Source organism: Bombyx mori, chromosome 5 (assembly GCF_030269925.1).
Source record: "Bombyx mori chromosome 5, ASM3026992v2".
Classification (NCBI taxonomy): Eukaryota; Metazoa; Arthropoda; class Insecta; order Lepidoptera; family Bombycidae; genus Bombyx; species Bombyx mori.
In genome coordinates this window covers 6,254,968-6,280,011 of record NC_085111.1, presented here as the reverse complement: position 1 = coordinate 6,280,011, position 25,044 = coordinate 6,254,968, and the positions used below count along the sequence as shown (strand labels likewise).

At 39.1% G+C, this 25,044-nt stretch overlaps 1 protein-coding gene across 1 annotated transcript in view; it reads left to right on the top strand.

Moving 5' to 3' along the window:
- Positions 1–25,044, top strand: part of LOC101737319 (arfGAP with SH3 domain, ANK repeat and PH domain-containing protein) — a 60,368-nt gene that overhangs the window by 20,462 nt on the left and 14,862 nt on the right. Inside the window, exons 3-4 of the mRNA XM_038010867.2 lie at positions 2,026–2,174; positions 11,327–11,581. Of these exons, the coding sequence (XP_037866795.1) occupies positions 2,026–2,174; positions 11,327–11,581 (404 nt within the window). The remainder of the gene's footprint in view (positions 1–2,025; positions 2,175–11,326; positions 11,582–25,044) is intronic.

Here is a 25,044-nt window from a genome sequence, read left to right as displayed (position 1 = left end):
TAATTCGATGGAGCCGGCTGCACGCACGAAAAAACATGACTCATGCGGCGTTACCTCGCTCTGAGGCGTTTCATTTAAGGCTTGAAGTGCAAGCGAGAGCGCGCAACGAGCGACAAAGAGGCACAATCGGCCTTCGCGTTTGGCATCCTTCGACATCTGTCTCTCTCCTACTTGAGTGAACGATGCATCCGCGTGAACAGCTGCTATACAATAATACAATTCAAAGCACATTCATAATTGTAAAAAAACTATGTACATTGTAAAAAAAAAATTGACATATGTATTTGTATTTATGCGTACATATAAATGTAACTTGATCAATTCAATAGTGATTTTCATTTACCTCCTTCTCTATATCCATACAAAATATCTATCAAACAAATAAAATTAAAATTTTCTTTTGAAAAATGAAACCATTGCTTTAGTATTTTCTTATGACGTTGTCACGTTCAACTATCGTCAGTAAACCGACTTTACAGACAACCGATTTTTTATTTTTTTATTTCGTCGCGTGCTATGTAAGCTTGTTTACAGCGGCTCGAGCTTGGTTTGCGCTCGGAACTGGTCGCGCGGGTTCAGATTGCGCGCCCGTAGTGGGCAAGGTCGCGCGCGCACTTCTCGAACGCAAAAACCAACTCACAAACATTCCTAAATGATGATTTCGTGTTTAACAACATATGAGTAACGAAAATACAGTTAGCTTATTAACTGAACATTGCCGCAGGTACGTTTGTATTGTAGGCACGTTACGTTTACTTGTGGAATTTTCCAAATCGAAAACTTTCAAACAGTACGGAATGAATATATTTTTTTATCCATATAACTATTTATTTTTAGGTTAATATTATTGTATGCCCATAAAAAGCTACTCCAACGAATCCTTATTATACAGTACATAGTTGGAATATAATTTTTAGCTACATATTATAATTTAAAGAAAAATGTTTTTGATGGAAACCCTAAAAGTTGTAGCGTCATTTATTTGTTAACTTATCCCGATGAAAACTTCGTAGAATACAAAATGAACGCTAGTAGAGGAATTGAAAGGCTTCTGTTTTGCCATTTAATATTCAGAAAGCGTCGGCGGGATTGAACTAAGTAAATGTGGGTCGTGACACGGATCCCCCAAAGATTCTTAAACCAGTACATCTTTCAATACACAATAATGTGATAGGTATATCTCTTCAAAAGTATCAAATTCGTAAGCTAAACAAATTTTGGACGTGACAGATTTTTCTAAATTTGATCTTTTGATTACAAATATTATTATATGCACATCATTGTAGATTTACAATTCAACTTTATGTGTATTTTTTCATGTACCTACTTGATTTTTGATTTCATAATATACTTAATTGCTATATTTGCAATAATCCAACGTCGGAGAGTTTTTTGCAACGACTCCTGTCGCCTTAAGTTAATCCGCCTGGCTAACTAATTATGTCCGGCAGCTCAGATGAAGTAAGTTGAAACTGATAAATTAATGAAATATGTACTTAACAAATGTTCACGATTGACTTCTACGGTGAAGGAATAACATCGTGTAATAAAAATCAAACCCGCAAAATTATAATTTGCGTAATTACTGGTGGTAGGACCTCTTGTGAGTCTGCGCGGGTAGGTACCACCGCCTTGCTTATTTCTGCCGTGAAGCAGTAATACGTTTCGGTTTGAAGGGTGGGGCAGCCGTTGTAACTATACTTGAGACCTTAGAACTTATATCTCAAGGTGGGTGGCGCATTTACGTTGTAGATGTCTATGGGCTCCAGTAACCACTTAACACCAGGTGGGCTGTGAGCTCGTCCACACATCTACGCAATAAAAAAAAATAAAAACATGTCTTTTAAACTTTGTATTAAACTTTTATTGAATTAAACCAAAACAGTGGACGTATTTTACTCGGAATCTTTAACTTTGCCTGTTGATAAAAGTTACATTATTCTACTTATAAGTAGAACTAAGTTTTTTGTTTTTGCTAAAATTATCGCGAGTACAAAGATAATTTATCTAGTTCATTGTTTCTAGCCCACGTGGACAACGAGATGTATCTTTCACGAACACTGGAGCGGCTCGCTGGGAACGCTCTTAGCAAAGATTCCGAGCCAGATATTGGAGCAGCCTTCTTCAAGTTCGCTGTCGTCACAAAGGAACTATCGGCACTTATGAAGACTCTGGTGAGTAAATTACGATATTCCAAACACGGCCACGTTAACCATCTCGTCGCGTTGTAAACAGAAGCTCACTGTTTTAATAGTTGGATGAACGAACGATCTATCCCGCATCACCTAGTTTGCTTCTGCCGCGAAACATGCGTTCCACTTTGTAGGATAGAAAAACCAGAAAACAAAAATAATTGAAACTGCAACATCATATATCACGTTACGTGGCGATATTCATATCCACAAACCCTGGAAACCACTTAACAACACGTGAGCCTTGATCTCGTCCACAAACATACAGCAACAACAAAAAAAAAGATAAGTGAAGTAATAATACTCACTGTGAACTATTTTCGGAGGTGTTCAAAAACAATATAAAAGGATAAACAATGAGAATTAAAAAAAAGATACAGATACCTATATATATAAAAAATGAATTGCTGTTCGTTAGTCTCGCTAAAACTCTAGAACGGCTGGACCGATTTGGCTAACTTTGGTCTTGAATTATTTGTGGAAGTCCAGGGAAGGTTTAAAAGGTAGATAAATATGAAAATGCTCGGAATTAAATAAAAATAACAATTTTGTTTTTCCTTGAATGTGTCTCCCGTCGGACGGATTTCTTTTGTTTGTTTTATGTTTATTTTATACAAAAGTTTGGGTCTTTTATTTACCGATTGAGGCACTACGAAGTCTGCCGGCTCAGTACAGATATATTAATGAAGTTCAGACAGGTGCCGTTTAAAATGTTGACTAGTGAAAACTAGTAGCTTTGGCAATTGTCCTACTTTGGGCCTGTTTGCGCGAAACGGTAACTAAAACGGCCATCGGTCGACACACAAACCTGTAAATTTACGCGCATGTGTGTATCGATACGATAGAATGAATTAATTTAATAACAGTTTACGTATACGTTCAGATATACACGTTGCCACGCTATTTATTAGCCGTTGTAAATTAAAAAGCATCGTCTAATCTTTCTTGATGATAAGGTCAATCATATATCGTATGCATTTGCATATTATTATATCGGCGCTTGGTACCAGCAATATGTTATCATTGAATGAGTCGTATTCTTTCTTTCACAACTTTCTTTACTTTAGTTTTATGTTATTTCCCTGTTATTCACTGGTGGTAGGACCTCTTGGGAGTCCGCACGGGTAGGTACCACCACCCCGCCTATTTCCGCCGTGAAGCAGTAAAGCGTTTCGGTTCGAAGGGTGGGGTAGCCGTTGTAACTATACTGAGACCTTAGAACTTATATCTCAAGATGGGTGGCGCATTTACGTTGTAGATGTCTATGGGCTCGAGTAACCACTTAACATCAGGTGAGCTCGTCCATCCATCTAAGCAATAAAAATAAATAAATAAAAACTTTAATTCTTTCTGCGAGTGAATTTATCTAATGAAAACGCACCATCATCATTAACGACGACCACTCTACCAATTCCTTTTGAATTTCGGAGTGGCAAGGAGTAGGCAGGTACTAATAGAATTTACATTACAGGGAAACTACGATTATCTCAAGGATCTATGGGACAGTATTTACGCGATAAAATTTATTTAACGAAAAATTTCGATTCTGTCTACACGTCATAATAATATACTGCATATTTATTGTGTACTCTTAAGTAATTGGATCTTAAGTTGATATTATAGGTACCTATATGTTAGTATAAGCTATAACCGTGTTGTTTCATATACGTATGAAAATACAATTTCATATCATGAAATGAGAAACTACGAAACTACTGCGAAGCTTTTGCTTTTATTACGACTCTAGATAGATGACATGTCATTAATTTTTTTTTATTGCTTAGATGGGTGGACGAGCTCACAGCCCACCTGGTGTTAAATGGTTACTAGAGCCCATAGGCATCTACCACGTAAAAGCGCCACCCATCTTGAGATATAAAATCTAAGGTCGCAAGTATAGTTACAACGGTTGCCCCACGCTTCAAACCGAAACGCATTACTGCTTCACGGCAGAAATAGGCGGGGTGGTGGTAGCTACCCGTGCGGACTCACAAGAGGTCCTCCCGCCAGTAGACCTCAACGCAAGTAAATATCTTAATGCAAGTATTTTATCGATACCTGCATGTAAAGTTTCCTTAGACCAAGGCGATACCGTTTTTATGATTCATAAACGCCGATAAATTCCTATTAGGAGGATCTTAATGATTTTACAGTTTGTGCGTCCTTCTTAGAAATCGAAGGTTAAATCTTGTTGTATGGTATGGGCGTTGACTCGCGATTGACGTAGTCGCGTTGCGTGGGCGCAGCCACTGATTTGTTTTGTAAATGGGTCGGGGTGACGCGACGATGTCACGCATCTCCGCTGAAACTACATCAAACAATAGATCCAACATGATACCCGATGGAGAACCGGTTATTAATTAATTAACGTGTAATATCGATATTTAATGTACGTGTTTATACTTTCTTTGAAATTGAAAGTCGCCATGGCTGAATCACTACAACCGGTATGAGGTTCTCGTTGAAACTTGTCTCCTTTGTCGAGCCTGTTTTATGTTTAGGTTCTTTTTTATCCTTAAATATAATCGAACTCACCTCAGTAACATAAAGGGCCTCATAAATTCGATTGAAAAATACACTTATTGTTTACTGGTGGTAGGACCTCTTATGAGTTCGCACGGGTAGGTACCACCACCCTGCATATTTCTTCCGTGAAGCAGTAATGCGTTTCGGTTTGAGGGGTGGGACAGCCGTTGTAACTATACTTGAGACCTTAGGTCTTATATCTCAAGATGGGTGGTGCATTTACGTTGTAGATGTCTATGGGCTCCAGTAACCACTTAACACCAGGTGGGCTGTGAAGCTCATCCACCCATCTAAGCAATAAAAAAAAATACATTCAGATTGATTCTTAAAAAAACAAACAATATCATTTCAAAACTGGCTTAAAGCAAATCAAATATCAAAACACATTGTAAGAAAAAAAGCCCCTCAGAATACTATTTATAAACAAGCAAACAATGTCAAAATAATAAAACCCGACTGCGCACGTAATCGATAAATACGTTTTGTTGTAGGTCAACAAAATTTAATTTCGATTTTAAAAATTGTTACGATAGCATGTTTTGTGTACACTGTGTTACTGCTTAACTCTATTAAATTCTCAAAATCCTATAACTATGCAATACTTACTTATATATATATCTATTATTAGCTTCACAGCGTACAAAAGACAGAAAATATCATGTACCTACAACATAAGCCACTTGTACTCTTAAACAAAAACTATTTTTGCATTCACTGTTTAGTCATAAAATGAAAGACAAGGTTTATCATATTTAATTATTTTCTAAGATAGTTTATCTGAGTTCAGTTTTATCTAGATAGTGAAGATATTACATAACTAACTAAATTACATAACTTTGAAAAATTCCAGTAGGTAGAGAAAAAAAATTGGACAGGAGATTTGGAGAAAATAATATATTGATGAAAATTTGTACCTAAATTAAACTTCAGCGTTTTATAAGCTTCAAATCTTTACTAATGAGAACATATTATTTTATGAATCGTATTTAAAAATTAAGGGTTTAAGAGTTAAAACGGTTGTTTTATTGAGTCAAATTCGATTGTTTCAATAAAACCCCTCATAATTCATATTATGAATACCACTTCAGAAACACCATCAAATATGATATACGTTAAGATTGCTAAACCGGGGCAAAACTCATTTTTAAATGCTCATGAATCTATTTCCAAAAACAAGTTCTATAGGTGCCTTAAAAGTAGATAGCCAGGCCTTAGCTGTTGTATTACCCGTAGCGCTCTTGCACAAATATTAATCTATTTAGTTTTCTTCGCATACGTAATTTAACTTGAACGGGACTAGTAGGGAAAGTTTGACATGTGACAAAACTTTACCTTCAGCTTGTTTTAAGTCTATTGAAGCTTATGACGTATTAACAATCCTAACTTCCTCTCCAATTGAAGGTTTCCGCACAAGGGAGTTGTCGGAATTGTGAGGTACTGCGCAGAATCCTTGGCCCGTCCTTGACCTACTCTTGCAATCCTTTGTCCTTGTCCAAAAACCTTAGGCGGCGACCCGTAATTGGATTTAGGTATGTGTTGCTTTTGATAAGCTGGCCTGTCGGGTGATATAGGTCTTTACCTATGAAGTTGCCGTTGTATACTAGCCTTTTGAAACGTAATTTATTTATGGCTGGCAATAAATTCTAAGTTCAAATGAAATTTATTTGAAATATTTCGAACTATTTTCGAATTCAGTATTTTGTTTATTGATTAGTGTTTTTATCTTTTCGATAATCGTAATAATATCGATAAATTGATTCTTTTTGTTAATCGTAAACGGTCATCAAGTTGATGAAACCCTGGTTCAGCGCTTAAGTTATGCCCTAAACGAGAACTTACCCTTAAAAATCATGGACGCATGTTGGTATAATTCATCATAGTTTCTTATCATGTAGCATCACCATTATTGCGAATGTGTACTGCATGTAACTGGACACAATGATGGAGACCTCGTGAATCTCTGGCTAGTCTTGGTTATTCACTCGTCCTCGCTGCTCTTACATCACAGTTTCTTATCATGTAGCATCACCATTATTGCCAATGTGCCATTACTGCATGTAACTGAACACAATGATGGAGACCTCGTGAATCTCTGGCTAGTCTTGGTTAATCACTCGTCCTCGCTGATCTAACACGACAACGCTCGACCTTATACGGCACAACAGCGGCCCTTAAGAACAAGATCTAAATGGGAAGTTTTGCTTCCACCGCGATTACCAGATTTTCTCAAGTTTCGACAACTTCTTGACACCAAAAAAATTCAGAACTCGTGAGGCAGTTCAAAATGTCTTAAATAAGTTTACTGGCTGCCGTACACCTGATTTCTTCTAAAAGGGCATTGAAAAACTACCACTGCGCTGGCAAAGATGCATCAATACCGTGAGTACATGTTTAGATTGGTATAAAGAAAAAAAACCACTATCTTTGTGTATACTAAACGGCAATTTCGTAGGTAAAGTACCAATGATTTTAAATAGAAACACATTTCTCAAAAAAAAATATCTCATGTTATACGCTAAAGAACTTGTTTGTTTTTTACCGTTAGATAATGTAATGAGCATATTTCATAGAATAGTAGTGAAATCCGGCTACGGATAGTCATAGGGGACTATGACTATCACTGAATGTATTGAGAGTACAGAAGATCCCTATACATATAGCCAAACATACAAAAACACCCATTCGTTAAATCATCGTACGTTGATGTTACAATGATAATGAACGCCCCCCTTTCGTAACAAAATAATGAAAAAAGTGGCATCAATTGCGCAACGTTAAACCCATAGGAGTTATAACATCAATGTAAGTCAGAAATATTAAATTTGCTTAGATTTAATAAACGCATAATAATATCGATATTGTTTTTTGTATCTCGGTCCCTTCTCCGAAGCATCTTTGTCAGACGATTTTTATGTGTAGCGAAAAAGCTGCAGTGCTAAGTAGGTATTATGTTCCGTGAGATTACTCATCAGTGAGTCGGCCAAGTTGCTGCGTCTCGCTTGAAGTAACCTGCCGTTTTTACATTTCCCCTTCCAAAAACTTCCGTTGTGTTGTGGCAACAAAGTAAAAATGTAATGCTGGTTATGATTCTAGACGACGCGACGATTGTTGTTATCTGATGATAATGTATGCAAATTGTATGCTTAATTAAAACTACATTTACGGTTTCAGTCTCGCGTTTATTATTTTCAAGTTTTTATTTCCGACGTTGCAAATATTTTACATGTTTCGTGGTCACGACTATGGTGTTATTCGTCGACTTTTGTTTAATCCATACTTGTATACTAATATGATAAAGAGGAAAGGTTTGTTTGTTTGTTTGTATTGAATAGGCTCCGAAACTACTGAACCGATTTGAATTCTTTCACTGTTTGGAAGCTACACTGTTCCCGAGTGACATAGGCACTCCAATAATGTAGCCCAAGGTGTAAAAAAAATACCTATTTAATATATTCTTTACATCGCTTGCCCTGCGAAAACTATTGATGATAGAATAAAATAATGTACTATGACTTTGGTGAACACATTATTATTTACAAAAAGTGTCGTGACAGCATATGTCTAACTATTATAGTTATGCCGCAATAAGCGTTCTATTATTTTAAAAAATAAAACAACTATCGTTGAAATTTTTGTTAAAGACCCGAGCGGAGTCGGAGCGGGCCGCTAGTTCTCTATAAAATTATAAATTAACATTTACTTTTCATTACTTGTAGAAAACATAGTATCTTGAGTTCTGGTACTTTGTTAGACCTTAGTTTTTACCTTATGATAAAATGATCCACAAAGTACCAGGATCCACAAGCTACCCGGATTTAGATAAGCGCCAATCATTTTCTCTATTAAAATATTATTATTGCTTAGGATATTGTTTTGTATAAATGGACTGAAGATAAAATAATTAAAAAAATAAACTCGAGATTAGAAATAGTAAAAGTAGATTTAATATGTTAACGGCTCGCGAAAAGCGAAGAAAATTTTATACTTCCTAACGTATTGTTTAAAGTAAATCAGATTTCAGTAAGCTATTGTATCTTAATATAGATTAACATACTTTAACACTTCTGCTTAGTGTACCTATGTTAAGATTAGCTAAAGTTCTAATTGCTTTGTTGTTGCTGTCAATTTGCAAAACTTTAATATACGAAAAGTAACATGATTAAAATGTTATGAGTAATTTTTGTCTGCAATAATAACACGTATCGTATTACTGACAATTTACAATCATCTAATCAGATTTAAGTGTAAAGTATGCCAGTACTTTAGCGTGCGACTGAAAATTTACATACAATAGTTGCATGTAAAGATCGCACGTGCTCTTGATTAAAACAATGATCATTGTTACATCAACATTACTCAGAAACATTCACTTAGCACGGAGATCGTTTTAACACATGAGTGGTGTTTACGAATTATTTCTTTGTGTTATATTATTTACCGCGTTTTTATTAGTAATCGCGGTAGAACTGCATCATAATGATATTTTGATTATTTAATCATTTGGTTGTTTGTATCATTTTGATATTCGTATATGGTACTGACCATGTTTGTTATTGAGGCTTATGCATTTAGTATTCTCGTTTTAGTAGTTAAATGATTTTGAAAAAGTCTTATTGGAGCCCATCTACAACGTAAATGCACCACCCACCTTGAGATATAAGTTCTAAGGTCTCAAATATAGTTACATACATTACAATTAGCGTTGATTCAGAGAATGAGACATTTTTCGTGGTAAATGCTCGGTCCTCTGATCGGTTTTACGGTTAGTTGATTGTACTACCGAACATGTTCGATGATAGTAATATTAAAACTGTATTATTGTGTAACATTTATTGCGTTATCGTTATGCTTCTAAACCGTTGCATTGTCTTCACGAAGAGTGATTTAATTTGTTTTGTAATATAGCGAGTGGGCCAAAGTTATCAGTGAGTTCTTCTTTTTTTCCTACCTATGCTGATAGCCTTGAGAGGCTATATCAGCTTCTCCTTGACGTGTAGGTGAGCTCACGAAGCTCAAACCGGAAGTGTTGCTAACACTGGCCCTAGCAAGAGCAGTACTTTGCAGAATCTACCACCGGATCGGAAATGCGACCCACTGAGAAGATCCGGCGAGAAACTCAGTGGGCTCTTGTCGAGCCCTTCGTCGTAAGCGACGGGTTCGACGAGGACGGTGACCGGTGCTTGTGGTACCTAAAAACAAGCACCGTTAATGGATCGGGAGAGCTCTTCCGATGTGTTCGTTGTCTACAATTGTGTCACGCGTTTTAACTGAATACATAATTACCGAAAATACCTCTAATTTGTTAATAGTCGAGGATTAATAAGTATTACAATATAGATTTGGAGTCACTTAAAGTTTAACAGCAATGTACCGAAAATTAACCCTTGTGTAATTAGTGAAGTGCCTAACGAACGTTTAGGAAAGGTTTCATTAAGTTCTCGAACCCTTTTCGTTTGGCCCGTTTGTATTCACTCCATTGAATCACTAATCGTGTCTTCGTGAATGGATATTGGATACCGGTGTGTAGCGTGTTGACTTTTTGTGCTCCCTCGTGTCTACTAATTACTTTATCTAGCTGAACGACCAATGATCGGTTAATTCGAGGACGCGCGTTCGTCGATCAATTAATTGAAATATGACTTACTGGCTAGCACTGTTGCCAACCCTACAGTTTTAACTGTAGATCTACAGTTTTTCGGAAATTCTCTTGGTTTTCAGTTTAGACTTCGAATTTATTTTATTAGAAAACGATACTAAGAAATAAACTTTCTACGACCACAATTAAAGATACCTTGCACACAAAGTCAGAAATCAAAAATTGTTTCGAGTTCAATGTGACAAATGACCATTCCAAAAAATTCAATAAAAATATGTACGATTTCAACAAAAGTAAAGATGAAAATCAAGAAGACTTACAGACTGAAAATGAAATAGTAGCTAGTAATACTATCTAAGTATCTAACATGCAGGCACTGGAATAATTGCAACTTTAAAACTTTTGATTTTGACATTTAATTAGATTAAAACTTTGATAATTACACGATTTTTCTTGTTTCTAATGTTCTCCCTGTTCTGTTTTTTAATTTGATATTTACATTTAATTTTCTACAGTTTTTTTGACAGTTTTGCTCTATGCAGGGGTTGGCAACCCCTGCTGGTTAGTATGAGTAAGATACGTAGTGATGTTCATTGATCACTCAATTTTGTAGTATACGAAAAAATGTTGTACGACGAAAGATATGAGAGATCATTATTCAATGCACGTAAATGTTGCAACAATGTCTGATGTCTGTGTCTGTGTGGTGTTTTCATTGCACAGTTTAGTCTGCCACTCAAAATGACGGTAGGTATTATATTTGAAACAACAACCTCGGCGAAAACGAATTAGTGCATTCAGTATGCAAATGTTTTGCAATGCCAGAGCAATTTGGGAGATAACAAAATGACAAACCATAACAAAATGGAATGATGTTATTAGAATCTAAAAACGTATCTTCGATAAAATCTCGTTGTACTGTTAAATTAAAAAAATCGTCTTTAGTATAACTTTATTATAAATGTAATTTTTAATATAATTGCGGAATTTTAAGTTTGCTTTTTGTTCACAGATGCAAAACATTAACAACATAGTGATGTTTCCGGTCGATAGCCTTCTAAAAGGAGATCTGCGTGGTGTCAAAGGTGATCTAAAAAGGCCTTTCGACAAAGCTTCCAAAGATTACGAGTCTAAATATTTGAAAATCGAGAAAGAGAAAAAATCGCAAGCAAAAGAGGCTGGCCTCATACGTAGCGAAGTTACGTCCGCTGAAATAGCCGATGAAATGGAAAAAGAAAGGAGACTTTTTCAACTACAGATGTGCGAGGTAAATTTACAATCGATATTTTCAAAAACCAAAGAAAAATAATATTGTGTAGGAATATTACAAACTAGCGACCCGCCCTCGCTTCGCTTCGGAAACTGTAATTTATTATTGATTTCTCCACTATTTAATGGATGTTATTATACATATAAATCTTCCTCTTTAATCACTCTATCTATTAAAAAAAAACCGCATCAAAATCCGTTGTGTAGTTTTAAAGATTTAACCATACATATGGACAGAGAAAGCGACTTTGTTTTATACTATGTAGTGATGACGGCAGGAGAAAATGTTGTAAATGATTTATACTTATTTACTACTTTTACTGGCTGCAGGGTCCACAGGGCTGGATGTCAGTATGCTGCCTATTTCATGCCGTTCGATTTGAAGTTGGTGCTTCCCGCTTCCGTAGGTTTAACCCGCGATTCCCTACAAGTGACCCCTGGGTGGTGCTAAACGGGAGCCGAAAACATAATCGGTGGTAGGACCTAGTCCGACTGGCTGGCGACCACCCTCCAACTAGAGTCCGCCGCCAAATAGCCTAGCTGTGTTCCGGCGTGTGGGTTGGAGAGCCAGTTCTATCCTTTCCCTTTCCCCTTCCTTGTTGGGGTTGAGTCTTGGTGACGCCTGGAACTTGCGGAGCAGACGTGCGTGCGAACTCACGGGGCGTGATTGTTTGACGGGGGTATAGGGAGACCCAGTGAAACGGTAACCGCTGCCGCCCGCCGGTCAGTAGGGGACCTGAACCCGGGTGTCTCTACTAAACTCCGCCCCGGGAAGCTGTCCCGCCAACCGGTGTAAAATCCTGTCGTGCGGTCGTCGTGCCGGAGTCGGAGACCGGAGTGGATCCCGGCGATCGCACGCAGAGTGGACTGGGGGCCCTTCCATGCCCTGCGTCAGTCTCTCACGCAACCCGTGGTCGAGCACGTACTATGTTCCGCGCTTCATTCAGGTGTTGCCTCGATCTCACCTCCAACATCCTACCTCTCCTAATCCTACTCTCCGTAAACTTAAGAATCATGAAGACGACAAAAAAAAAGAAAAGGGTTTCACAGGCGGTCCCCCATTCCACATTTAATGTGGATTTCAGCAATGTCAGGGGCCTACATAGCAACCTTGACGCCGTACACCACCACCTTGAGACGGCGCAGCCTGCCCTGCTTTTTTTAACGGAGACGCAGATATCTGCTCCGGATGATACCTCATACCTTGAATACCCCGGCTACGTATTGGAGCACAACTTCCTGCGTAAAGCCGGGGTGTGCGTATTCGTCCGGGCTGATGTCTGTTGTCGCCGTCTTCGGGGCCTCGAACAACGGGACCTGTCCCTCTTGTGGCTGCGCGTAGATCACGGGGGCCGTAGCCGAATCTACGCGTGCCTGTACAGGTCCCACAGCAGTGATGCAGGTTCAGCTCTGTTTGAGCATGTGCAAGAGGGGACTAACCGCGTGCTTGAGCAGTACCCATCTGCGGAGGTGGTGGTTCTTGGAGACTTTAACGCTCACCACCAAGAGTGGTTGGGGTCCAGAACCACTGACCTCCCGGGTCGGACTGCCTACGATTTCGCCTTGGCCTACGGCTTCTCCCAGCTGGTGACACAGCCCACCCGTGTCCCAGATATCGAGGGGCACGAGCCTTCTTTGTTGGACCTTCTGCTGACCACAGATCCGGCCGGATACAGTGTGGTGGTCGACGCTCCGCTTGGATCGTCTGATCACTGCCTTATTCGTGCTGCCGTACCACTCTCTCGTCCTGATCGTCGAACGACGACCAGGTATCGAAGAGTTTGGCGGTATATGTCAGCAGATTGGGATGGATTGCGTGAATTTTACGCATCCTACCCTTGGGGGCGGTTCTGCTTCTCCTCTGCTGATCCTGACGTCTGTGCGGACCGTCTTAAAGACGTGGTGCTCCAGGGGATGGAATTGTTTATTCCCTCCTCTGAAGTGCCCGTTGGGGGTCGCAGCAGACCCTGGTATAACAATGCCAGCAGGGATGCTGCACACCTCAAGCGGTCTGCATACGTGGCATGGGATAATGCCAGGAGACGTCGGGATCCTAACATCTCAGGGGAAAGGCGGAAATATAACGCCGCTTCCAGGTCCTACAAGAAGGTAATTGCCAAGGCGAAGTCGGAGCACGTCGCTAGAGTTGGCGAGCGATTGAAGAGCTATCCCTCCGGGAGCCGTGCTTTTTGGTCGCTCGCCAAAGCTGCAGAAGGAAACTTCTGCAGGTCTAGTCTCCCACCACTGCGCAAGTCCGATGACAATCTGGCCCACAGCGCGAAAGAGAAGGCTGACCTTCTGGTCAAACTCTTCGCCTCGAACTCGACTGTGGACGACGGGGGTGCCACACCACCGAACATCCCCCGGTGTGATAGCTCCCTGCCGGATATCTGCTTCACACAGTGTGCAGTCAGGCGGGAGCTCCGACTCCTGGACGTCCATAAGTCGAGTGGGCCAGACGGCATCCCCGCAGTGGTTTTGAAAACGTGCGCCCCTGAGCTGACACCTGCGCTAACGCGTTTGTATCGCCTCTCTTATTGCACTAACAGGGTTCCGTCTTCATGGAAGACCGCCCACGTCCACCCTATCCCCAAGAAGGGTGACCGGTCGGACCCATCGAGCTACAGGCCTATCGCGATAACTTCCTTGCTTTCCAAGGTGATGGAGCGAATTATAAATACACAACTCCTGAAGTATCTTGAAGATCGCCAGCTGATCAGTGACCGACAGTACGGTTTCCGTCACGGTCGCTCAGCTGGCGATCTTCTTGTATACCTTACTCACAGGTGGGCTGAAGCCTTGGAGAGCAAGGGCGAGGCTCTTGCTGTGAGCCTTGATATCGCGAAGGCCTTCGACAGGGTCTGGCATAGGGCACTTCTATCGAAGTTACCATCTTACGGAATCCCCGAGGGTCTCTGCAAGTGGATCGCTAGCTTTTTGGATGGGCGGAGCATCATGGTCGTTGTAGACGGTGACTGTTCTGATACCATGACCATTAACGCTGGCGTTCCACAAGGTTCGGTGCTCTCCCCCACGCTTTTCATCCTGTATATCAATGACATGCTGTCTATTGATGGCATGCATTGCTATGCAGATGATAGCACGGGGGATGCGCGATATATCGGCCATCAGAGTCTCTCTCGGAGCGTGGTGCAAGAGAGACGATCAAAACTTGTGTCTGAAGTGGAGAACTCTCTGGGGCGAGTCTCCGAATGGGGTGAATTGAACTTGGTTCAATTCAACCCGATAAAGACACAAGTTTGCGCGTTCACTGCGAAGAAGGACCCCTTTGTCATGGCGCCGCAATTCCAAGGAGTATCCCTGCAACCATCCGAGAGTATCGGGATACTTGGGGTCGACATTTCGAGCGATGTCCAGTTTCGGAGTCATTTGGAAGGCAAAGCCAAGTTGGCGTCCAAAATGCTGGGAGTCCTCAACAGAGCGAAGCGGTACTTCACGCCTGGACAAAGACTTTTGCTTTATAAAGCACAAGTCCGGCCTCGCATGGAGTACTGCTCCCATCTCTGGGCCGGGGCTCCCAAATACCAGCTTCTTCCATTTGACTCCATACAGAGGAGGGCCGTTCGGATTGTCGATAATCCCATTCTCTCGGATCGTTTGGAGCCTCTGGGTCTACGGAGGGACTTCGGTTCCCTCTGTATTTTGTACCGTATGTTCCATGGGGAGTGCTCTGAGGAATTGTTCGAGATGATACCAGCATCTCGTTTTTACCATCGCACCGCCCGCCACCGGAGTAGAGTTCATCCATACTACCTGGAGCCACTGCGGTCATCCACAGTGCGTTTCCAGAGATCTTTTTTGCCACGTACCATCCGGCTATGGAATGAGCTCCCCTCCACGGTGTTTCCCGAGCGCTATGACATGTCCTTCTTCAAACGAGGCTTATGGAGAGTATTAAGCGGTAGGCAGCGGCTTGGCTCTGCCCCTGGCATTGTTGAAGTCCATGGGCGACGGTAACCACTCACCATCAGGTGGGCCGTATGCCCGTCTGCCTACAAAGGCAATAAAAAAAAAAAAAAAAAAAAAAAAAGTTGGGACAGCTTACGCCCCTCCATTGAAACTTTTACCTCTTGTTTTAACTGGGGTGACATTCGCGATTATACGAGCTTCGTTGGCCACGACGGTTTAAACGAACTGAGCCGTTAGCTCGTTCATTCATTAACGCAATAAGTAAATAAAAAATAAACCTATGACCTCGCGTGTCAAGATCGGTGATGATATTCACTTGGGCTAAGAGTTCATCTGCCCGGCTTGGCAATGAAAAACGTAATGAAACTATTTACATACTATGTTTACTGAGTTACTTTTACTGGTGGTAGAACCTCTTGTGAGTCCGCACGGCCAGGTACCACCACCCCGCCTATTTCTGCCGTGAAGTAGTAATGCGTTTCGGTTTGAAGGGTGGGGCAGCCGTTGTAACTATACTGAGACCTTAGAACTTATATCTCAAGGTGTGTGGCGCATTTACGTTGTAGATGTCTATGGGCTCCAGTAACTATTTAACTCCAGGTGGGCTGTGAGCTCGTCCACACATCTAAGCAGTAAAAAATAAATAAATAAATAAAGTTATAAAATATTATGAGTACTCACTTGAATCCTTGAGATAACAATGTGCAACGGAATGTATCTATCGCATCGTAAGCACCATTTACGACTCGTTCTAAGAAACAAACATATTTAAAGTATTCAACACCGATGCGTGTTTTTTCTAAATAAATATAGTACGTTTGTTTACGTGTTTAAAGTTAAACGACTGCAGTTCACCCTCAATGTGGCAGTTTTATTACTTTTTACTAACATCACGTTACTCAAATACCTACTGGTAACGTTTTTATTTCAATTCAATTTGTTTTGTTTAGGCATCTGACGAAACACATCATTATTAATGTGCTACAATAAAATTTAGAAAGGAAATAATAATTTAATTTACAATAATATTATCTTATACCTTTAAACGAGCAATTATTGTATATTAATATATATCGGAATATATCTCGGAAACGGCTCCAACGATTTTCATAAAATTTAGTGTACAGGGGATTTCGGGGGCGATAAATCAATCTAGCTACGATTTATTTTCAGAAAATGTTGTTATATTCGTGTTTTCAATAATCAATGCTTCCCGACATCTATTGGCGAATAATAATACTATTTTACTTAATTGAGGGCAACTAACCGCTTTAAAGACACAACAAGATGGCGTGGCAACAAGAAGGCAAACCCAAGTGACTTCCAAATGACTCCGAAACTGGACATCGCTCGAAATGTCGACCCCAAGTATCCCAATACTCTCGGAAGGTTGCAGGAATACTCCTTGGAATTGCGGCGCCATGACAAAGGGGTCCTTCTTCGCAGTGAACGCGCAAACTTGTGTCTTTATATCGACCGATCGTCTGTAGAAGTTTTCAACTCAAAAGGCTTTTGGTGTTCACGCGTTCACTATTAAACCTTGTGTGCGCTGCAAAGAACTGAGGAAAAGTTTACCGTTGTAATACAGATGCCTCTTAAGGAATTGTTTAAAGAAGTAGTAGGTATAATATGTTGCATTCATCTATTTATGTTGCAAAAACGATGTATGTAATTATATTTTACATTAAGTTCGTGTATTTTGACAGTACGATGAAAAGTTCGTTATGTATGTTCGAATAATCAATTTTTACAACAGCTAGTAACGTTGCTTAGTGCACGAAAGGACACGATAGCACCGTGACCAATCTATAACATATGCATATGCTGTTGGTATGAGGTCTTCTAATTTTAACCGTTTATCATAGATTCAATACTGCTCAATATCATTACGCACATGGCCGCTGTTTCGGAATCGTCGGTTCGGATTTTTATCAACGGGTGCGGTGACGACTGACGTTCAAAGCTTGTACTTTCTGCATTAGCATCTCGATACAGTTCAGAAAGCGCTTGTGTGATAAGGGTTTAATGGAAAACCGTAACGTAATAAAAATAAATAGAAAAAGTGGGTTAGAGCTAGTCGCTAATAACCAACTAAGAACTAGGTACAACAGGTAACAACTAAGAACTTATTATACTGAGCTAAATTCATACAATATTGCAACATGCCAATTGATTACCACTGATTGTGTTTAAAACTTTCCAAATATTTGTTAGTAAGTTGTAAATAACATAATGCCGGTCAGTATCTAGGTTAAATTACGATTACAACTTTGAATTATGATGAGCTGTGATAGTTGGCCATTCGTTTAAAATGATGCGACTATGACGACTTTCAACAAATTACGACATATATTTCTATACAGACACATACCCGACGTGTGTGCACAAGAACTATTTGCACGTTGAAGGCATTACATATTATGTCATTGAATAAAAATAAAGCCAGTAAAATTTTTAATTTCGTTAATTATTCGTAGTAATGGTAGAGCGTGTTGCAGGCCCGCATACGTTAGTAATGTCATCATTATGTCTGCTTCTGCTGCCAAGTAAACGTGTATTCTGGTAATGGGACACTCGTTCTAAAATACAATTAAAACTTAAATATCTTGGTTCAAAGTGGGTGGAGGCATTCACACTATATCTGAGGGCTTTGGTAACCACATAATATCAGCTGGTGCTGCGATACGTAAATATAAGTATAACATTTATTTGACGTAAATATAACATTTAATAGAGGAGCGTTCGTGTAATGAAGAATAATTAGTGTGCTGTTGTGTTGGCTAAATGAACTTAATCTAAAAACTAATTTAGTTACACAATTCAATCAGGTTTATTTGATTACTTTTAATGAAATAAACTTGATGTCGTTTTTTTATTTTCTTTTTTTTTATTGCTTAGTTGGGTGGATGAGCTCACAGCCCACCTGGTGTTAAGTGGTTACTGGAGCTCATAAACATCTACAACGTAAATGCGCCACCCACCTTGAGATATAAGTTCTAAGGTCTCAGTATAGTTACAACGGCTGCCCCACCCTTCAAACCGAAACGGATTCAAACGTTTTAATTGAAGTAACCCGCACGGGTTGGTACCACTTCGCTGCATATTTCTGCCGTTAGACTCCGCGTATGAACCTGAGACGCTCTTCCCTGGAACATTTTTCATAGGTTTCTTGTATATATTCACTGGTTTCTTTTACTGGTGTTAGGACGTCTTGTGAGTCAGCACGGGTAGGTACACGGAATAGATAAATAAGGTATTATTATTTATCTATTTATCTATTCCGTGGATAGGTACCACCGCCCTGCCTATGTCTGCCGTGACGCAGTAATGCGTTTCGGTTTGAAGGGTGGGGCAGCCTTCGTGACTATATTGAGACCTTAGAACCAATATCTCAAGGTGGGTGGCGGCATTTACGCTGTAGATGTCTATGGGTTCCGGTAACCACTTAACACCATATGGGCCGTGAGTTCATACACCCAACTAAGCTTTAAAAAAAACGAATTTACACTCTTAAAGGAAGTAGCGCAGCTATGCTTCTATATAGTCTTATTGCTTGTTCATGAGCATCGATGACCACTCATCAGGTGTGACACATAAGAATAAGGCGATAAAAAAATATAACCTTCGTGATCACAAATTACAAACGCAGATTGACGTGGACATAATTCCCCAACAGTTACATTCATTTAGTACAAAAACAGCAATTAAATGCTATTACCAATGGACGAGCTGTTATAAATCTATACTTGACTTTCGAACGAGGGCGACTGAGCCGAAAGGTGGATAATTAATAATTGTCATTGGGCTTTGTGGGGGATTTGTGGCTTCGTTCGCACCCCTGCCCCGTGGTCACCTGTTGGTTAGTGTACGTTTTAATAAGTCTCCATTATCGGGCCACTTGTTTGGTAATTTCACTTCGGAAATTGAATAACTGATTTGTATCGGCAAGTTGCTTTTCGTTTATTTATTCGGTAAATATTATTTGAGATGTGAATGTTGTCGCCCGTCTTGAAGTATTACGTGGAAGTATCAATTATATTTTGACGTCCGTGCTATCTATTAAATTAGATTCATGCATGCCTCGCATTAGAGATAAAGATGGAAATACTTCGTTGTGCGAGCACACAATATCACTAGTAACTAAAAAATATGTGTTTGTGTTGAATTATTTAAATGACGTTAATACTAATAGTACAGGATCCCTGGTACGCTTTTCATTATTTATTACTAACAAGCTGATTTTTCGTGAGTAGCTTCCTTTTGACTAGACGCCCAACTTTTTTCCTTACAGTAACGTTGGTAAATGGTAGCTTACTAGGGGTAGCAAGGATAAAATATGTTGATATCACGAATTTTAAAAATTTATTACTAATCGATTTTTGCTTTTTACGAATAAATCAAAATCAGCTTGTTAGTAATAAATTATGAAAAGTGTACCAGGGATCCTGTACTATTAACAAATTTATCATTCAAAGAAATGAGATAGTAACATTATATTGGCTGTTCGATTAATCCACAGGTAAAACTACACAACTCAGAAAGTTCTAGTGGACTCACTGGCGTTAACTTTTATTAGTGCCAGTGAAAGCTTTTCTTTTTTCTTTTCGATGCGAAGTAAAACTAATTTCTCTCTCATTCGAAAGTTATATTCGCTCACATAGTATTGCACATGCATTTGGCTTCTGAGTCTTCTCTATATGGTCAAAACACGTAGCAATAATATTATATTATATTTAACTAGATGATGACCGCTTATTTTTTTTTATAACGCCATCTTGTTGTGTCTTTAAAGCAGTAAAAATAGTATTATTATTCGCCAATAGATGTCGGGAAGAGTCATAAAGTTGATTATCGATAAAGACGATAATTGAAAACACGAATAAAACAACATTTTCTGAAAATAAATCGTAGCTAGATTGATTTATCGCCCCCGAAATCCGCTGTTGTATACTAAATTTTATGAAAATCGTTGGAGCCGTTTCCGAGATTCAGATTATAGTATATATATTTATATACAAGAATTGCTCGTTTAAAGGTATATACGCGAGGAAAACTATACTGAATCGAAAACGTTACGAACATTTGTTAAAATATTGATTTAAAATTAACTAATGCTTCCTAGCACTGTCAGCAGTGTAATAAACAATTTACCACGTTGATTAACTGTAGTCGTAATTCAATTAAAGTTACATGATTAAAGTAAGAGTGGTTGCGTTTAATTGATGATTTATTGTGGTACTGTTTAGCGGCTTGTTACATAGGAACAAATTTCGTACGATCGCATGTGCATGAAATTTTGAATGCCCCTACCTATTCTTTGGTAGCCTAAGGAGCTATTCCAGATACGCCCGGACGGGGATTTCCTTGCTATGAACGTTTACGGTTGGTAAATAAGATTCATAAGAGGTATTTGGTTGATAAAAATATGTAATAACTCAAGAGTCGTTCGCATTGTTTGATTTATCGATCACCCCTATAAGTAGTATGAGTTTGCTTTAAATCCGAGTCGCTAACTACGTTTAAAGCCTTTGCTATAATTCGCTAGTTTGTCATTTGTGAAAACCAATCAATAATAAATACTTAGAAACATACCAGATGAAGTGAAATTGTAATATAATTAGTAACAGCTTGAAGTGTGTATACTTATATATTATAGCATAGCATAACATAGCATAGTATTAGCATAGCATTTAGTATATAACATAATTAATAGGTGTATTCTCGTATGTCCCCCTAATAAGGCGGACCACCCAGAAACATAGGCTTCTTCATAATTGTAAACTAAGATTAAGATGATTATTAAACATGGAATACACGCAAGAAGACGTTTTCCTTTAACACCTCCCAAAGTACAACATTACAAGCGAGCGACTTAATATTTTTGTGACGGTAACATTTTAGCAATAGACCTCGTCTGCCAATCTTAGATTTTTTAAATAGAGATAAAAACCCATCTTTCTGCGCACTTTACAGCATTATCAAGTAATCATTATAAATATCAAAATTTCAAGTATCTAGCTCTGGAGAAGTCCAATCTACAGTCTTTTAAAAAAAAACCGCTGAACTTTTCATTTTAAAGTTTCTTGGTTCCGAACAAATCAACAAATATACTTATAAATCAAACGCGTTACATGATCGCTTATAATGAATATATCGATAATACGTCGGGCTCACTTATCGTTATGCATTAACATTACGAGAATGATTCATAGTGAACCAAATGATTACAGACAAAACTAACTGATTGTAAAGTTCGTTGAACCGATCCGTTTTAACGCCACTAATTAACTTTCATTATACTAGTTTTGGGTGTCCTAATGAGGTACAAGGATTCCATTACGGAAGGTCGAACAAAAGGAAACGGGATTGTTAATTTGAGGAAATTCATTTATTTAATTATACATATAATATTAATATAAATCTTGAGTCGTCAGTGATTATGGTCGAGTTTGGGCGAAAACTAGCTATTAATAATTACATTGCATACCAGAGGGTCTGTTGTACACTATCATCCTATAATTGTATATTTCAAGTTGTTTCTTCCTTTAAAAGAGTAAACATTTTTAATTATTTATTATATTTTAAGATGAATAGTGACGTGACTGGTTTGTGATTTATTATGAAAATAGAACTATTCTAATATTCTATACATTAAGATTCCCCGTGTAATTGCATTTGCATAATATTCTTAAAATATATAAGTTTAATACGTTCCAGCATTTGCAAAACAAATCGCATTGTTCCCGGTCTGAAATTAATAGTGCATGAATAACATTAATTACATCTGTCGGTGACAGTCGTTTGCACTGTTTCTGTTATCTCTGCAATTTACACAATAGATATAATTGTGGCCGACTATAATGCCGTTATGAGATGTCGACCTAAACTAAAAAGGTCGCAGTGCATTGGCAATGACACTTGTGTTATTTGGGTAATGTACTTGAACTGGCAGGATTGTGACCGTTAAATACTTTACGTAAATTGGATCATGGCGATGAGGGTCAAGTTCCGCGATCTGGCTTTTGTGGATATCTTTATGGATATATAGCCGTACTCGCCCGCTTCGCTGCGCATTTAAAATTAACATCATTATTTATTGTCATTATTATTAGGGAGTCCAATATTCATATAAATATGGCCTATCCATTAAGTACATGTATTTTCTACATGGATACCAAGTTTCAAGTCAATCGGATGCATGGTTCAGTAATTATAACGGAACATCCGTAAAAACCACTGTAGATTTATATATTAGTATAGAATTAGTATAGATATACTATAATAATACATTTCAAAAATGGCTCCTTTACTAAGGTTTAAATACTTTTGTTGTTGTTGTAGGCCTAGGGTACCCCACTGGTACATAGGGCCCAAGTACTGGTACAAGTTGTCTCCACTTGACCCTGTCTTGCGCTTGCTCGTTGACATCACTCCGGGTCACGTTGGCAGTCCTCATCTTACTCTCCACGGTGCGTCGCCAAGTATGTACAGGGCGACTAGGCCTTCTCCTGCCAAGCGGCTGCCACTCAAACGCGATTGATGCTGCGTTGACTCCGCTGCGGCGTAGAGTGGGTCACATTTAAACACTTTGAGTGGTCATGAATTCTGTGTACATATTTTTAAATGAAACGATTGACGTATTTTTTTAAGGATCCAATTTCTTTGTTTCATGTCCATAAAACTATTACTTCTGAGACATCATCATAAATACATCTGCTATACTAATCTTCATCCTTAAGTTACAGTTTGCTGAGTGTGGGTCTCATCTATAAGAGTCCAATTTACGGTCTAGGCTAGACGCGTCCAATTCTTTCCCACAATCAAATCATCCATTTCTACGTGCAATTCGAGATTCTACTAATGACCAAAGTATAATATAAACGTAAATGATCAAATTTCATTGTGAAACATTTATTTTAACTTTAGGCATTGCTTCTTAGTTGTTGGCAAATAAGTCTGCTGTAAATAGATGCGTCTATCTGCAATTCGGGATGTAATGCCAAACGGTTTATTTAATAACGCAATATTTTTGGCCCTAATGGTACATTTGTGTCTGCCAAATGGCAGGGTTTTAGGGTTCAAGGGTATTGCGTAAGTTAGACCGATTAGTTGATGTTCACGGATACTCTCACTTTTCGAGCAATGCTATGTACAAAACTAAGTGTTTCTGAAGCTTATATTTTTTCAATGAAAATCACAAAAAGACAGTAATTTGTTTTAATTATAAAACAAAATGGCGTACGCCTGTTAGCGTTAATCTGTAGGCTGTAGGTATACCTATAGGTATGACTTAGCGGTAGGCAGTGGCTTAGCTATGCTGCTGCTGTAACTCTCCTCTACCCTTGGTATAATCAATGTCCATGTGCGTTGCTGATCATGTAGATTTAGTGGGTCGTTATTTCTGATACCTTCGACTCCAATAAAAATGAAAATGCTTATAAAGTGTACATATATGTCTAAATTAAACAGCCCTCGTTATTTATTGTCATGTCATAGCATATGACTTGAGAATTGAGATAATAACTATTTAGATAAAACAGAGGTGGGCTCTATTGTATTTCTATTATTTGAGTATGTCAGAAGAGGTCATGTCCTTCTGATGTTAAGTGATTACTGAGGACGCATCACAATCTTAAAAGATGAGGTTAAAGACCCAATATTACAATTATAAAATACATTATTGCAGCCGTCTCGTCCGCCAAGCTGGCATGAGCTTAGTCTCAACTGAATTGTACAACGATTATCCCCTGCTATTAGAGCAAACCGGAAAACATGATGGCTTCGCGGTAGTAATTGGCAGAATTGTGGTAACTATCCATCCAGACTCCCCATACACTTGGCTTGGCAGTAATCACACAAAATTTTATTTGCGCTGTACATTTTAGTAGGTAGTCCCTTCACCCGATAAGAGTACACTGGTCGTCATACTCATTAGGTCATGACGGCCTCTTCACGCAGTGAACAATTTAGCTGGTTTTAGTTACGAGTTAAGTCATCAGTGTGCAGCACAAAAGCGCTTTGTTGAGTGCTAAAAAAGGAAACCTAGAAGCACTATGGTCGGTACCGCACCGCAGAGGCGCGCGTCAGGTCGTCGACCGGCCTTGCGCCGCGCAAGCCGGCGACGATGTGACCCTCGCTTTGTTTCACGTCTCACTCAGCACCCGATGCAAATACCTCCGACAAACTACACAGACTGCGGTACCGGTCTCCTATGCTTTTCATTCGACTGTGTTAGTAAAGAACCGCTATGATTCAAGTAAGAAATACATTACTTTATATTAATGTACCGGTTGCCAAGCCAAGAAAACGATGCAAGGTCGCGCTGTTCGTTATAATTATTGCACAATTCGGTAACACTAATCTGGATTTACTATAGCGTAGATCTGCTTGCGCGTGCGTCATCAAATACAGTTTTAGCTTGCGGAAGGGCACGCGGTATAATATTGGTCTGCTTCTACAGTACGGGTAGCGCACTCGTTTGTCGCGACGTGTTTCATTTTCCACGGTCGTAACTTGTTGATGAAATAATAA